General features: G+C 42.8%; 1 protein-coding gene across 5 annotated transcripts in view; it reads right to left on the bottom strand.

Annotated features, from left to right (window-relative positions):
- FAM169A (family with sequence similarity 169 member A) overlaps positions 1–16,853 on the bottom strand; it is a 37,759-nt gene that overhangs the window by 1,834 nt on the left and 19,072 nt on the right. For all 5 annotated transcript variants that reach the window (XM_033163823.1, XM_033163821.1, XM_033163824.1 and 2 more), the window contains exons 3-12: positions 15,818–15,955; positions 15,001–15,100; positions 12,482–12,567; positions 11,162–11,333; positions 9,149–9,328; positions 6,851–6,979; positions 6,595–6,704; positions 3,699–3,753; positions 2,080–2,212; positions 379–541 (exon numbers count right to left, since the gene is read on the bottom strand). In XM_033163823.1, the coding sequence (XP_033019714.1) occupies positions 379–541; positions 2,080–2,212; positions 3,699–3,753; positions 6,595–6,704; positions 6,851–6,979; positions 9,149–9,328; positions 11,162–11,333; positions 12,482–12,567; positions 15,001–15,100; positions 15,818–15,952 (1,263 nt within the window). In that variant the 5' untranslated portion in view covers positions 15,953–15,955. The remainder of the gene's footprint in view (positions 1–378; positions 542–2,079; positions 2,213–3,698; positions 3,754–6,594; positions 6,705–6,850; positions 6,980–9,148; positions 9,329–11,161; positions 11,334–12,481; positions 12,568–15,000; positions 15,101–15,817; positions 15,956–16,853) is intronic.

The following is a 16,853-nucleotide window of genomic DNA, read 5'->3' as shown; positions in this document are numbered from 1 at the left end:
CGGGTCCACTGTTCCTCAGACCTTGTGGGGGGCCGGACTGTATTTTGAAAAAAAATATGAACGAATTCCTATGCCCCACAAATAACCCAGAGATGCATTTTAAATAAAAGCACACATTCTACTCAAGTAAAACGCGCTGATTCCCGGACCGTCCATGGGCCGCATTTAGAAGGCAATTGGGCCACATCTGGCCCCCGGGCCTTAGTTTGGGGACCCCTGGTTTAGATGCTTATCTCAGTTCATACAAAGCCTTCTGTCCAAGCAGAGAAGGCAATAGCAGGTGGAAGCCCATGGCTTACTCCTCTGTCACACTTGGCAGGAAAAAGAGTTGTCAGAGCCTCAAACAGACAAATTGTTCTTAATATATTCAAATCACACCTCTTTATCATCTTGCTTCTCAGATGCAGGACACATCTGTGGTGCTTCTTGGGCTGGTTGTTTCTGGTTTTCAACTAACACCTCCTGCTCACTTTCAACCACATTTTCTTCCATCTCCATCACCTCTTCCGAACTTTCAGATACGCGTGTATCAGGTTCTGGTCTGTGCAGCAACAAGAAAAATGAATGTGAAATACTCAAGGTACTGTATATGTAATATTGAAATGCACACTTTTAATGTGAGGGACGCAAATGAAATTAGGCAGCGGATAATCAATCAGTGTGGCATACAGACAAACCCAACCAGTAACTTCATGCAACAAAACATTTTTAAAAATCAAGGAAGTATTTCGTTTCGAATGACACTTTATAAAAATCAATTTATTGCATTTGTTCCTATGAGCAGAAATTATTTATGCCAACTCCAGACTGCCATGGATGAGGGAGCCTGATCCCGTAGCCTCTTCAGAGAATGAAAGGGAAATGGATCCAGCAGATCCAAGGCTGCCTCTCTACTATGCTGCCCCCGAAACACAGGCCAAGCCTGTGGAGCTTTCTGCAGGTGAAATAACGGCTTCCACAGTAGAGATTCCCACCTTGCTAAATGAGCTCTTTTCTACTGCTCTTCTCCACTGGAAAACACCTCAACACAATCCTAACTCCCTCCAGCAAGCAGACCTTGCTCAGTGAGGCTACAACCTTATACACACTAAATTGGATAAAGGCTCCATTCCTATTGAACTCAACGAGACTTAATTTCAAGCAGTCATGTATAGGATTACATTGTCAGAATTCTAGATAGGTGAAAAATCAGGGTTAAAAACTTTATTTGGCATGCAGAGTCTCTTTTAATTCTGATAGGTTAATGACAAGGAATAAAAAAATAAACATTAACAAGCCTTTCCTTGCAACAAATTTCCTTCGTTTGAAACTGTTTTTGATACTGTAGTTGAAATTGTCGAAACTCTCCTGGGGATCTTATGGTGAAGGGCAAATAATCAACTGAATAAATAAATAGTATGAGTAGTAATAATAACAACAACGAACCACATATCAAGATTTCAATACATCTACAACTACGCAAGCATATATGCAGAGCCGTCTTAAGGGGATCTGCCGCCCTGGCGTGGCTATCCCTCCGGCGCCCCCGCCATGCCGCCTCTCCGCCGCCTCCCTCCCGCGCTTGCCGCCCCTTGGGAGGGGGGTGGGCGAGCGGGGGATGAGGGGCGTGGCGCTGGAGCGGCGCGGGGCTCTGCGCGCCCTTCCAGCGCTTCCGGGGCGGGAGGCGAGGGCGGCCGGCTCGCGCTCCCGCGCGCATCCGGATGGCGAGGCGCAGCCGGGCGGCTTGTGCTCCATTGGGTGGGCGGCCGGCTGCGCGCGGGAGCGCAAGCCGGCCGCCCTCGCCTCCCGTCCCGGAAGCGCTGGAAGGGCGCGCAGAGCTGTGCTCCTGTGCTCTGCTGGGCAGCCAGAGGGCGTGGCGTGGCCGGCCAGCTCCCTTGCCGGGAGTCAGAGGGCGCTGCCGGCAGGCGCTGCCAGCGGGGCTGGAGGACGGAGGCGCCCTCCAGGCCATTGCGCCCTGGCGCGCCGCGCCACCAGCCCCAATGGATGAGACGGCTCTGCATATATGCCATTCCTTTGTACAATTCAGTACAACAGAGACCCTACATTTCTTATACAACACATACACACACACAAGTATACCTGCTTTCTGGTGTTTGAAAAACATTTATATCTTCATCTTCAACAATTTCAGGCTCTTGGAACCTTTTCCCCAATTTTGGACGTTTGAGATTATTGCCTCGTGATCGTGTAGAAAGCTGAGCAGCATTAAGTTCTGAGGGGAAGAAAAACCCACACGCTCAGATTTGAATGCAGGTAAATAATGTCACAAAGCTTGAACATGCCTAGAAACCCAGCCTGCGCTAACCTTGTGCTGCTGGTGCTAGAAATCAAGTATTTTTACAGTTTTGTGTAGCCATCTTAAAAAACAAGTGCTGGTTCCTAGGAATTTGAAGTGTATTTTCCTATGCTTTTTACTACTTTTTGGTACAAGCAGTGGCTCCTCCTTCAGTGACATCCACAGGAACAAAGATTTTACATACGCCTTTTGTAGGTTCAGAGGGGAGCAACATAAAGAACTGCCCATTCTCCAAAGCAAATGCAACAGACAGGTAGCACTATTATCTGAGCATTCTTCAAATTAAGAATACCTTTACTTTGTGTATAAGGGCAGACTTGCTGGTGATCAATTAAGCAAGGGCATTTGATCAGCAGCACCTATCTGCTGCTTAGCCCCTTAATTCCTATGGAAGCAGTAAGGGTGTACTTGTAGTTTCTCCAGTTTGGCTTTATTTCTGTTAAAGAAATCATGAGACGGTGTAATATGTTATGTGCTGTTGTTCACCTGAGGTTTTATTTACCCAGTTTGAAGACCTGCTAAGGAACAGATTATTATGTCTTCGTATGTAAAACCACAGAATTCAAAGAGGGTGAACTTTCTTTTTCCCGTGACTGTGCAAGTTCCACACTGCACTCCTATGCATGTACCATGCACTCAGAAGCAAACTCCATTGAGTTCTATGGGAGTTATTTCCAGGTCATTTTATCTTTGAAATAAACCTGCACGTTTACGTACTGTTTTACGTACAGCAGTGAGTTCAAGGCACAGCAAGTGGAATCAAGTAAATGGGCCTAAAGCGGAGGGCTGACTGGAGCCTATTGGGCAAATCCTCTACATGGCTAAACTCATTCATTTAGTGAGGGTCAGAGAAGATTGGGAGTGTATTTGGAAACTAAGGATTTGTGTTATAATTGGAACAGTTTTGTAACAACTTTTTGGAACTTGAAAAACAATCAAGATGTGCACTCATAACAGATATTCCAGATTAAGTAGAAATGTTTTGGAATTAGTTTATATTTTTTATTTTCTGGATCATAAACTACTCTATTTCCTATTGAGCAATTTAATTAAGTATTCTGAATCTTGGTTATTATTTGGATTGTACTCAACTCATTTGAATTTTGTGCATTATACGATTTTTTTTAAAAAACCACCACCTGGGAATAAACAAGTTACTAAGCGCTCTACTTGATTTCTCTCCCCCACTACCCAGTGCTCCATTAACGTAAGTTAAAATGTGCCAATTTTTCCAATGCATGGTTTTTGACTTCTTAAAAAAGAAATCTCTCTTTGGTATTGCATCACTGCAATGCAGAGGCATTAGTTAAAAGTGAAGAACACAAAGCTTAGGTGGTGATGGAGCATATTATGGACTGCAAGAAAGCTCTAACAGAAATCATGCAAGCTAGACTTCTTTTACCTTCGGATGTGCCTTCAAATACTTCTAAGCCATCTTTGTTTTTATGAGCATCAGCCTGGGAGAGAGAAACAACAAGCTTAAAAATAAATAAATGACACACTACTGAAGATCCTTGGACTTATGACATTGGCGGCACATTTTCTTGCATTCGTATTATATTCAATTATACACACCATCTGGATTTTGACAAAAGTTAATTTAATTCCCTTTGTTGTCTGTGTGAAATACAAGAGAGGTATTATCTTACCCTTTTCAGGGTGTACCACCCTGAAAAGCGCAAGCTGTGCCAGCTGCTTCCTTCCTTTTCACAGGCAAGGTTATGAAAGGGAGTCAAAGTTTCCCCTCCATCACCTGCCTAAGGCAAAGCCATCACCCAATTCACCTCTGCCCAGGTGCCTGCTCTGTGGCAACAGCCAAAGGTCCCTGAAGAGTCTTTGTGTGCCAGGACTGCTTGAACTCTGGGTTCTGCCAGAGGTGCTTTGTGGCAAACTTCATGGCACCCACAAGCCCCCTTTTTCTCAGTCTCTATCCTAATCTCATTTCTGTTCATTGTTCCACTTCCACATCATCCCTCACCCCGTATTTCTTTTCCTGATCTTTTAGAAACTCCTGCTCCCTCACCCCCCTAGTTCCTATACCTTATATCGTAATTAAGATGAAGTATGGGTTAAACCACAGAGCCTAGGGCTTGCTGATCAGAAGGTCGGCGGTTCTAATCCCCGCGACAGGGTGAGCTCCCGTTGCTCGGTCCCTGCTCCTGCCCACCTAGCAGTTCGAAAGAACGTCAAAGTGCAAGTAGATAAAGAGGTACTGCTCTGGCGGGAAGGTAAACAGCATTTCTGTGCGCTGCTGTGGTCCACCAGAAGCGGCCTTGTCATGCTGGCCACATGACCCAGAAGCTGTACGCCGGCTCCTTCGGCCAGTAACGTGAGATGAGCACCGCAACCCCAGAGTCAGACACGACTGGACCTAATGGTCAGGGGTCCCTTTACCTTTACCTTATGTGCAATTTAGGGACGCGGGTGGCGCTGTGGTCTAAACCACAGAGCCTAGGACTTCCCAACCAGAAGGTTAGTTGTTCAAATTCCCACAACGGGGTGAGCTCCCGTTGCTCCCTCGGCCAGTAAAGCGAGATGAGCGCTGCAACCCCAGAGTCGTCCATGACTGGACCCAACGGTGAGGGGTCCCTTTACCCTTTACCTTTATGTGTGATTTATATAATCCCATTCTTTCCCGTCTATTCCCATGCCTCCATTTTTTCCCTTTCCCTAGCTCTATTTTAACCATAAGCCCTTGTTCTTTGTGAAGTGCTGCTTGTCTAGCAGCACCTTCAGATAGTAGATAGTTTTGACTAAGTATGTGCCATCTGAATAGGTTAGACTGGACCTTGTGGCAACAGACCTCTGCAGAATCTTGGGCTGGGGAACTGTTTAGGGGAAGTTGTTGCTATTATTTATTTTTTGTATCTTTGTTTTAGATCTTATTATGAAGAATGTGGAAATTGTTTAATTTGGTTGTGTACTTTCTGATGTTTTAGTTTATGACTATTCTTGTTTTGTTTGAAATTATGTATTTTTTCCATGTTGTAAGCTGCCTTGAGCATGGTTTGAACTAACAGAAGGTGATATACAAACCAAGTTATGTATGTATGTATGTACAGTTGTACCTTAGAAACTTAATGCCTTGGCACTTGTACATTTTGACTCCCGAACGCCACAAACCCAGAAGTGAGTGTTCCGGCTTGCAAATGTTCTTTGGAAGTTGAACGTCCGGGGTGGCATCCGCAGCTTCCAACTGTCCTGCAGACAATCGGAAGCCGCACCTTGGTTTCCGAACATTTTGGAAATCGGACGGACTTCCAGAACGGATTCCGTTTGACTTCCAAGGTACGACTGTATGTCTATGTATATGTTTAAAGTCTTTTACCTAGCCAGTCAGTTTAAGGATTGCTTTTTTCTGTTTTTAATGGTTCTGTGTTTTGTTATAGACAACCAAACACAGAACCATTAAAAACAGAACAATCCTTAAACTGACTGGCTAGGTAAAAGGCTTTAAACATACACGTGTTGCTGAACAACATGTGCATCACATGCATGACGATGTTTTATGAGGGGGTTAAAAGTAAATCCTTTTATAAATTAAAAAAGTCTGTCACATGCTTTCACATGCTTACACATGCGGCACCTGTTACCTCTAAAAACAGCGGAAGCACTTCACATATCCTTTCCAAACATTATTTTTTAATTATAGAAGAAGAATATCACCAAATGTAGTCGAAGTAAATTTGGGAGGAGGGGCAGAGCACCCAACTCGAAGCAAACTTCCTTTTTGGTGTTCCCTTTGTTTGTATATAAATTTTAATTGAAAGAAATTTTAAATCCATAACTATTCTAAACATTAAAATCAAATAGATTTCCCCCCATTTTTCCCTTCTCCCCCCTCCCTCCCCCCTTGTCCCCTCTACGACTTCCCCCAGCTCCCGTAACTGTTTTGTTGGTATATGTTAATTCTGCATGTAATACATCTGTAAATATTGTCATGTTGTTCAAATTCACATTATGCCAATAAAATTTGTGTATGTTTATTCAAATCCTGCCAGCGATTTTAAGACCACTTTTAAGTGTTCCCTGATGTTCCTTCTCACTTCTTTTTTTGCCAAATCATTTTTATTAAAGTTTCCAATATAACAAAACCACATTGAAACATTTCAAATTACATTCCAAATTATTTATCCAATTATCAATTAAAAAAAGAAAAAATAAATAATAATGAAATAATAATTCGGTAGATTTGGAACTTTTTTTCCTTCTCACTTCTACAAAACTGCTCAGAAGTTAAAAATAAACGGGACACACAAGTTCCAAACTGAAACAGAGAAAACAGTTTGTGTACCTACACTTAACTGTGTTTCCCTGGGCTCAGATGCCTGCTCACTTGTGGTGTTCACGGCAGTCTGCAGAAAACTTTCATCAGCCTGGGAACCGATGTTTTCTTTCTGTGAGCCTTCTGCTCTTGGAAAAATTCAGAAAAAAGAATATGCAAACGCCAATTTAAAACAGCCTCTCTCCAAGGTCCACATCAGCAACCGTCTATTTTTCAGCACCTCATCCCATCCGCCCCCCCCCAGCCATGCTTACACCATGCCATCATACCTATGCATTTGAAACTTTCTCTCTGCAAAATGCTAGCTACAGTTTTCCGCTGGTGAAAGTTGCCAGTGCCTTCAATTTCCCACAGAAGGTCATGATCCCCTGGATACCGTTCAAAGTACTTCTGGCAAGCTAGGAAAAAATATTAACAAAATGGGTTCAGTACTTGCATAATTCTTTACAAAATACTTTTCTTCCTCAACATGATGACAAACTTATTTTAAAGACTTCTCCAAGGAAGTGTTAGAGAGAGTCAGCTCAGTCACAGACAGGATAATTGCCCTACATAAGAATATTTTGAATTTTTAAAACTTTTTTTTTTTTTTTACTATTTGCAACACCACACCAACTGTCTCATGTAAATAAGCACAATTAGTTTTCCAATAAGCATTTTGCAGCCTATATCTGTAAATCATCTATGTTTTTTTGCCTTCCTGAACAGCTAAGGCAGCACCTTTTAACTAATGAATGTTTTGGAAAGTTGTTTGTTCACTATGCATTTGGATTATCTCTTAACATATTGTAACTAAATTTTGCATGATAGTACCTGGTCTCAAGGAGTTTGGTTTCTCACTAGGATTGGATAAAACTGGATGCTATGCAGAATCAAGATGGTGGACTGAACCTTTAAAAACTACATTGATTTTAACCAAATTTTGCATGATAGTTCTTGGTATCAAGGAGCAGCTTTTCATCTATGTTTTGTTACAATTGGATGTCGTTTTGAAACAAGGTGGCAGACGGAATCTTTCAAAACTACTGATTTTAACCACCTACTGTATTTCAAAACTGCAGGTTTTTGTTTGCCTTTTAGAATTCCCAAGCAACACATGGTACAAGGCTAATAATACTATATACCGCATTGGCCTGAATATAAGCCTCACTTTCCCCCCCAAATTCCGACCGTGAAAAGTTAAAGTGCGGCTTATATTCGCAACCTTGCGGTATGCAGCCAGGAGCGCGGCAAAGTGGCGCCCGCCCCATGCAGGAACAGCAAGGATGGGAGCAGCTTATATTCGGGTATTTTTTCTCCTCCCTCCCCCCCCTCCAATTTTAAAGGTGCGGCTTATATTTGGGTGTGGCTTATATTCAGGCCAATACGATAACTGAAAGCAATGCTAAAGTAACAGGAGCTTCAGCATCTATGAAATGCCACCAGTTTAAATAAATTTTGGGACACTGACACAGGGGAACAGTAAGCATATCTGCAATTTTTTTCTCTTCTATTGCCACACCCAAGGGATTTCAGACCCTAAACTTTCAGAACAGCTCTTCATGGCAGACTGCATGTCTTATCTTAATTGCCTGGTCAGGACTTTGAAGTATGCAAAAGGATACAGCCAAGTCTAATTCAAGTAAAGCCAACAGGAACGCAAAAGATCCGATCCAGAAACAGAGGTATGAAACATTTATGTAGAAACCTATCTTCCTAGCAATTCCCCAAGTTGTGTGCAGATACTGTTTTGAAGCATTTGCCCGATTCTGATGTACCTGATTCCTACACTGTTTGAAAGTTATGAACAGAGAAATTATATGAGGACCGAAACCAACATTCCCATTCAGTATTTCCACAGGTCAAGTAAAACAAAAACATACAAATCTCCCAAACTAGCCACTGGGACTCAAAAATGTGATGACTGCAGAAGGAAATGGGGTGTTTAATGGCTGTAGCTGGTTCAAGGAAGGGAGGGAACATTCAGGACAATGATGGAGAACTTGTGGCCTTCCTGTTACTGCTAGACTAGCCACGCTGGCTTTGGCTGATGGGAGCTGGGAATTCAACATCACCTGGAGGGCCACAGGCTTCCCAATCATGATACAGAATATATTTCATTTGTCTAAGAGAACTACTATATCTTGGGCTTTTCTCTCTTCTTCCTTGTCTGTGTACTTCCTGCTTTCTTTCCACCACAGGCACCAACTCTATCTAAGGGGTCCAGGTCCCTTGGGTGGAACACAGAGTTCCAAACTGTGCCAATTGAGATGCCTCTGATGATATAGTCAGCCAATTTGGCATGACTGTTCCCAAGATGGGAGGCGCAAGTTTTGCCCTATGTTCAGAAACCTTCCGACACCATTTTGAATCAAGATGCTGGTCGGAAGCATTTCAAACAGTGCTGATTTGGACACCTCTTAAGATACTGTCACCCAATTCAGCACTGTGGTTCCTGAGATAAAGGAGGTTTCTGTCTCTATTTGGATATAATTGGATGGCCCTTTATGCAGAACCCTGGAAACTAAAAAAAATACATTATCCGTATCAGTATGGTTTGATGCAATGAGACGAACGGAAGGGCTTACCAACAAGCATAAAAGACGTGAGTGGGAACCGCAGGCCAAGAGCATCTTCTGTGAAAGAATCCACAAAATCTTCCAGCATCAGGAGCCCAAAATCTTTCCCTCGATGTTTCTTCCTCACAAACATTGTGTCAAGGACCGGAAGCTGGTAGCTCTGGGTTAGAAAGGCACCGCATATGCTTCCTGAAATCGTAACAGCAGCTCTGATTAGCATTCATTCGGTTGCTGTGTCCAAGGTATTCTTCAAAGACAACTAAGCGACCCTTTCTCTCTGCCCTGCATGCATTTCTGTAACATCCCCAAAATCATTATCTGGACAGCTTATGAACTTAGCAACTTACGGTATATTTTTGGTTATGCACCTCAAAAATCTTCTATTTTCTTTTTGCACCTTCTCTAAACCCCACCCCACCCCCCAAAAAAAGAAAAAGCTTCACTGCTGCCCAGGCATGTAACTTCTACTTTGATCAGCTCATTACTTTTCTTTGCCCTTTGGTTCCAGGTGTATCTAAAACATCGCTGTTAGTCACAAGAAGAAGGGGACGACAGAGGATGAGATGGTTGGACAGTGTTCTTGAAGCTACTAACATGAGTTTGGCCAAACTGCGAGAGGCAGTGAAGGATAGGCGTGCCTGGCGTGCTCTGGTCCATGGGGTCACGAAGAGTCGGACACGACTGAACGACTGAACAACAACAACAACAAAGGTAAAGGACCCCTGGACGGTTAAGTCCAGTCAAAGGCGACTACGAGGTTGCAGCGCTTATCTCGCTTTCAGGCTGAGGGAGCTGGCGTTTGTCCACAGACAGCTTTCTGGGTCATGTGGCCAGCATAACTAAACCGCTTCTGGCACAATGGGACACCATGATGTAAGTCAGAGCGCAGGGAAACGCCGTTTACTTTCCCACCACAGCGGTACCTATTTATCTACTTGCACTGGTGTGCTTTCGAACTGCTAGATAGGCAGGAGCCGGGACAGAGCAACAGGAGCTCACCCCATTGTGCGGATTCGAACTGCCAACCTTCTGATCGGCAAGCCCAAGAGGCTCAGTGGTTTAGACCACAGCGCCACCCACATACCTGCGATTGCTGTTAGTCCTACATTAACACTGGCAAGTATCAACTTTTTACCTTTCTGTCCTTACCCCATTACTCTTGATTCTGGCAGTGCCAGGCTAACATAACAAACCTGGGGTGCAATTAGGGGTGGCAAGGTTGGACAAACAGTATTCAAAGTAACTTACTGCAGAACCTTATCCTCACTACTTCTTGTCTAAGGTGTTGGCAAGGGGTCATACTTGGGTCAGCCAACTTATTTGGATGATTTTATAGCAATCACTATCCTACCCACAAAGAGGAAAGATTTAAAAACAACAACAGGCTACAAATCTCTGAAACCAACTGTAAACTCCAAATGTACTTTGAAATAGTGTCTTCTGTTCACAAAGGTCAAAGTATCAACAGGAACAAACACACAAAAAGACCGCCATCTGCTTACTGCCTTCCCCTAAGATGCGGTTAGCTACAGCAGGTTAGAAACCCATCTGCCTAAGTATCAAGTTTCCAACAGACATCAAGACTATATAACATATCGCACTTGGCAACCAATGGCCCTGGAAATTAATCCATTTGGCCCCCCAAATACTGCAAGTGCAATTAATTTTGCAGACATCCATTGTAGGTTTATTTGTGGAATTAGATTGGCAAGATGTTAAAATAAGTATTATTTTTTATAGTTATGTTTTTAAAAGGAGCTTTATTGCCCTATTGACCTCATTATTTTTCAAAGCTTCACAGATGCCATTTTAATTCTGCTTTCTATTTTATGCTGCTTTTATAATGTTATGGCTTTCAGTTTGTGCATTGCCTCCATTGCCACTACCACTTATCACCCTGAACGTAAAAATGCAAGAGAATTACAGGCATGGTTCTCAAACAATGTAAAAATATGGACTTTGTTTTTCTCTGCCTTTCATTAAACAGCATTTTGTGATTTTATTTTAAAAGGGAAGTCTTACCTGGAAGCTTAACAGAATAAAAACCAATTGCCTCTCCTTTCTTCCATAGTATTTTCGCATAATCATGGCTACCGTGACAGAGGAATGGGCATTCATTTTTCTCCATTTCTTGCTTGCGATAAATTAATCTATTTAGCACATAAAGGACCACTCTCTCTCCAATGGTTTTCACCTATAGTAAAGAATATGAATATTTTCACCATAGAAAGAATATGACTATGATTGGAAAATATTGTTCCAAAAAGGCCACGTGGCTAAATTTTGCTGAAATCCACATCCCTACTTTCAAGGTAGCAAAGAGGGGTAGATTAATTTTTTTTCTAAAAATATGTTTGGGTTTTGTGGTTATGACACACTACGTTATTCCATTTGTTTTTATCTTCATTTGTAAACTATCTCGAGAGAACTGTAATACTTTAGATAATATAAACATAATGGTAAAGGGAAAAGGGACCCCTGACCATTAGGTCCAGTCACGGACAACTCTGGGATTGCGGCGCTCATCTCACTTTACTGGCCAAGGGAGCCGGCATAAAGCTCCCGGGTCACGTGGCCAGCATGACTAAGCCAATTCATGACTAAGCAGCGCACGGAAATGCCGTTTACCTTCCCGTCGGAGCGGTACCTATTTATCTACTTGCACTTTGACGTGCTTTCGAACTGCTAGGTTGGCAGCAGCAGGGACCAAGCAACAGGAGCTCACCCCGTCGCGGGGATTCGAACCGCCAACCTTCTGATCGGCAAGCCCTAGGCTCAGTGGTTTAACCCACAGCGCCACCCGTGTCCTCTATAAACATAACACATACACCATAAAGCCAAGAATTAGATGAACACCTGATGATAGGGCAGACCCACATTAAAGTGTTAATTTATTTGTCAGTTGTTAAATTTGTATCCTACCTTTCCAGCAAAACAGTGCTTATTGTCACTTTTTTTCATGAGATTATGGGACCTGGAAGTCTGGGGAGAGGGCTGCTCATTACGTGAGGCAGCCTGACCACTCACTCAAAAATATTATCTGCAGGATTTGCTGAGGAAAAAGCCGTTATCAGCTGAGCCATCTTAAATTTGTAGTGTATACATGCTTTAAAAGACAGAGTCAGCTTCCTGTGACACATACAAGACGCCTGTGCCACAACCCGAAAACATAATCAAAATTATAGAAAGCACTGCCTGCACATCTCTGTGCATGGACACACACCAATTCTGTTCCAAGTAAATATGAATTAGACACTCTGAATACATTACGCAGTATCTCTGTTTGGATTAGATGGCTCCTCAGATTACACACACACTTAACAGAACAAAAGCTTTACTTACCTGCAAAAGTCCTTCTCTGGAAGGAACAGATGTTCTTACAATATCATCAATAGGCCACCACTGATCAGCAAGGAGCAGGGCAACAGCTTGAATGAGAAAAGAGAAATATGAAGCTAGGTGGTTTCCAATGGTCTTAATTGTGTTGAGTAAGTGTAAAGTTGCATAAAAGTAGGTATAACAATGTTACTACAGGTTTTTGTTTTTTTTTAATCTACACCAGTTGGTTGTAATTTATCTCTAAGAAGTTTCCAAAAATTAAAGTGGTCACCAAAGAACAGTTAAAAACAGGTATTTTAAAATATTCAAATCTGGTTAAAATCAACAGTAGCTTAAAAAAACCAAAGACATTAAAAAATGTAAGTTTTGCATGTCTGGAGAGACTTGCTTAACCAAAAATATTCTAAGCATGTGCTAGAATGAATCTAGCAAAGGCACCTGCCTGATGTCCACTTTGGGAGTTCCTTTTTTTTATAAGAATTTTTATTTCCTACAATAAACAACAAATACAAACAAATAACCAACATCAACAAAGAACAATAAAAGACATCAAACACATTAAAATAACATAAGAAATAACAAAAGAAACTTATACAAACCTAAACAACAACATTAAGAAATCATTGTTTAAATCTAATTTCCAATCTTCTTTGGGGGGGACTTCCCCCATTCTCTTGACTGCGTTCAATATTAATATACTTTGGTAATTTTGTAACTATTTTCTTAACCTACTTTGGGAGTTCCTAAGTGTATGTAAGTGTATGTAAGGGGCGCAGGTGGTGTTGTAGTCTATACCACTGAGCCTAGGGCTTGCCAATCGGAAGGTCGGCGGTTCGAATCCCCGCGACGGGGTGAGCTCCCATTGCTCGGTCCCTGCTCCTGCCAACCTAGCAGTTTGAAAGCACGTCAAAGTGCAAGTAGATAAATAGGTACCGCTCCTGCGGGAAGGTAAACAGCGTTTCCGTGCGCTGCTCTGGTTCGTCAGAATTGGCTTAGTCATGCTGGCCACATGACCCGGAAGCTGTACGCCGGCTCCCTCAGCCAATAAAGCGAGATGAGCGCCGCAACCCCAGAGTTGTTTGCAACTGGAATTAACTGTCAGGGGTCCTTTACCTTTAAAGTGTATGTGGGGGTCACACAAAAAGATAAATTTCTTGTGTGGAACAAGTATTCTGTGTCATCTGTAATTGTCCTGCGAACCAAAGCTCTCAAGGTTGCATATATGGAGTAGGGCAATCCTCCTGGTCGCAAACTGCTACTTTAATAGAGGACGTATTTCTAACTTGGGAGGAATGGTGTGTCCACTGCTGTATCAGCTCTGACAGGCTTATGCCAGCCAGAGCAGAAGTGGGTGTTGGGTCTTCCTTTTGGCAATGCCAGGTCCTGCGTGCTGCAGCTGAAGGACTGGGGCATTGGACCCCTTGGGGGATTGGAATCCAAAGATGCCAAAGCTCTACTACCTCCATCCTGTTGTTTTGAGAGTCTTCTTACTTGCTACTGCTAGCAGTAGCTTTCCACCTGCTGGTACCTCTGCTGAGGTGCAGCTCCCCGCCTTCAAGCAGCAGTCCTCTCTGCAGGTGGAGAGGTACCTATGTATCATCCTAATCCTTGACCTCCTTCAAAAACCCTCATCGTTAGGAGCACTGGGATTACGCTCTAAGGGTTATTTTTATTCTCAGTGAACACTTGCTAAACAAGCATTACTTTTCAGTCCTCGCCACTTATTAAGCCTTAGCCAAAAGGGTTCAGCAGGAGGGGCAGTGTGGGGAGAGGAGAAGCTAGCTGGCCTTTACAGTAGCATTGACGGACATAGGCCCTCCTTCAAGCTGCAACAACAAACCATGGCCGGTTATGAGGACGAGCCAGATTGCTACTTCTTCGCCTCGGTGTGCAAGGAAAAGAGATTCAAAGCTCCTTTTCTTGGCTTCCTCTTAAGGGCAGTTTCCTGTTTTGTCTGAACTTGGAAAACTGTGGGTTGGGTGAAAAAGGGAAACCATGGTTTGAAACAACCAGGAACAGAAACTTTAAACCTCTTCTGTTCTTGGGTGGAGAGGGAACGCATGACATCAAGGCTCATACTTGTAATATCCAACCACGGTTCGTTGTTACATCTGAACCTCGGGCTCTTTGCTTCCATTCAGTAATGGCAATCTGCTCCTGTTTCCAAAAAAAAACAGAGAAGGGGGCAGGGCAGCACTATTCCATTCCACAGCCAGGGATGTTCTCTGGGATAACCTCCTTAGGTTGTATAATCTGTCAGTGCCCACAAGGCAACACGGACAGACAGTTTGCAGGTCTTTCCTACAGACCAAACATTACACAGCTGGAGCTGGAGCAAGCTGAATATTTGCCTAGCCAGCTGCTCCGCACCCTGGCCTCAGTACCAACTAAAGTTATTATGGTTCTGAAATGCACAATTACAGAGAGATTCAGGAGCAAGGACAAGAAATAAGTAAGAAAAGTAAAAATAAAAAGACTCAGAGCAGAACACTACAATACTGAAACAAAAATTGAAGTGAAACCTGTGAGTGAATCCTCTGGCGCAAACAAAGCAAGGACTTTGTGTCTTTCCTCTCCGCCATAAAGGGGGACGAAGCCTATTGTGGACAGACGAATTGGGATCTGGGGAGTGGGGGCAGGAAGGAGAAGAAAAACATTATCACCTTTTCATGTTCTTCTTCTGCTGTAAAATTGTTAGCACAGTCACACATTAAAATATGCTACAGAAGAGACAATAGACTCATTTGTTCTGCTGCAGTCATCAAAGGTTTTTTTTTTAAAGAAAGAACCCAACCAGACACAGTCTCTCCCTCTGCTTTGCTGCGTATCAATTTACCAAGGACATGCCAGGATCCAAGAATGAAAGATTTAGCTGTGGCATTAAATTACAAAGAGAAAGGCAAAACAAAAAGTTGGAAATTGTGAGTGATGGGTTGGGGGGGGGGTTCAATCTCCTTGATTCTCCTATGACATTGGGTTTAAAAAAAAAGACAGACAAACAAACAAACAACTGGGCCCTCAGTGCCTCCAAAACAGCCTTTCCCAACCTTCGGTCCCTAGGTGTTGTTGGACTATAAATCCCATCATCCCTAGATCCAGCAGGACCAGTGGTCAGGGATGCTGGGAGTTGAGGTCCAACAACATCTGGGGACCAAAAGCTGGGAAAGGCTGATCCAGAACACACAATGCCTGCGACATATATACCCCATCTGACAAATACTGGGAGAGTAAAAGGCTCTGAGTAACAGTGTATTGAAAGCCATTATAAATGTACAACTAAAGTCCACTGTTAACAGACACAGAAAACACCAAGATGCCAAGCTAATTCTCAAGTCTTACTTTGACGTTACTGGCAAGAGACAGGAACTCTGGGTTTTCTGGATCCCCACACCTGAGATCAGACATATAATCTTCTCCAGAACTTTCCAGGTCTTCATGGCTGTAGTTTTCCAGTAAGTCCACAGGGAAGGCCATCCCCTTGAAACAGAGGACACATTTTATTGCTATTGCAGGCAGACAACTAAATAATAAGAATCCAACTTTTATTTGATTTCAACTCCAAAGTTATAAAATTTAGGAGGGGACCTCAATTACATCCCAATCTAGTCCAGCAAATACAAGCACACCTACTCACGTATATATGAACTTCAAAAATCTATTTGTGACATTATTTTCCCTTTCAATATCTTGTGCTTCATGTTCCACCATGGACCAATATGCTGGCAGCAATCAGACTACTTAGGCTTTCAAAAAACATTTTACGAAGTCCCTAACCAGCAGTGATTAGTATTTAACACTAATCACTGTATTTACTAGTAAACTCAACAGCGGGAAAATTTGTTTACATTTTTATATTCCAGAGCTCATGGCAATTAAAACTAATGAAATTAACACAAATATGATAAGAGGATGTGCACTGATTGCTTCCTTTTGTTTAACCAGCAACCAGGCAGCAATAGTATATAAAGCCTCACAATGGAGAAAAATAAGAAGCGAAGTCTCCCAAGGATCTGCACTGGGACTGTTGTTATTCAATTTCCTCATAATTAAGTCAGAGTAAGTGCCCAAATTTGTGGAGGACCCCAAATAATCCAGGATGGTGAAAATCCAAGCAAACTGCAAAGAAGACCTTCAAATAAGGACCTCTCCAAACAGAGCAGACAGGCAACCACAAGGCAAGTAAGATTCAAAGGATGCATAGACTACAGAGATAAGGCAGAACTGCTCAACACCTAATTCAAAATTGATGCTTTTGAATTATGGTGCTGGAGGAGACTCTTGAGAGTCCCATGGATTGCAATAAGATCAAACTTATCCATCCTTAAAGAAATCAGTCCTGAGTGCTCACTGGAAGGACAGATCCTGAAGTTGAGGC

Source organism: Lacerta agilis, chromosome 11 (assembly GCF_009819535.1).
Source record: "Lacerta agilis isolate rLacAgi1 chromosome 11, rLacAgi1.pri, whole genome shotgun sequence".
Lineage (NCBI taxonomy): Eukaryota > Metazoa > Chordata > Lepidosauria > Squamata > Lacertidae > Lacerta > Lacerta agilis.
This window is presented reverse-complemented; position numbering and strand designations above follow the sequence as displayed.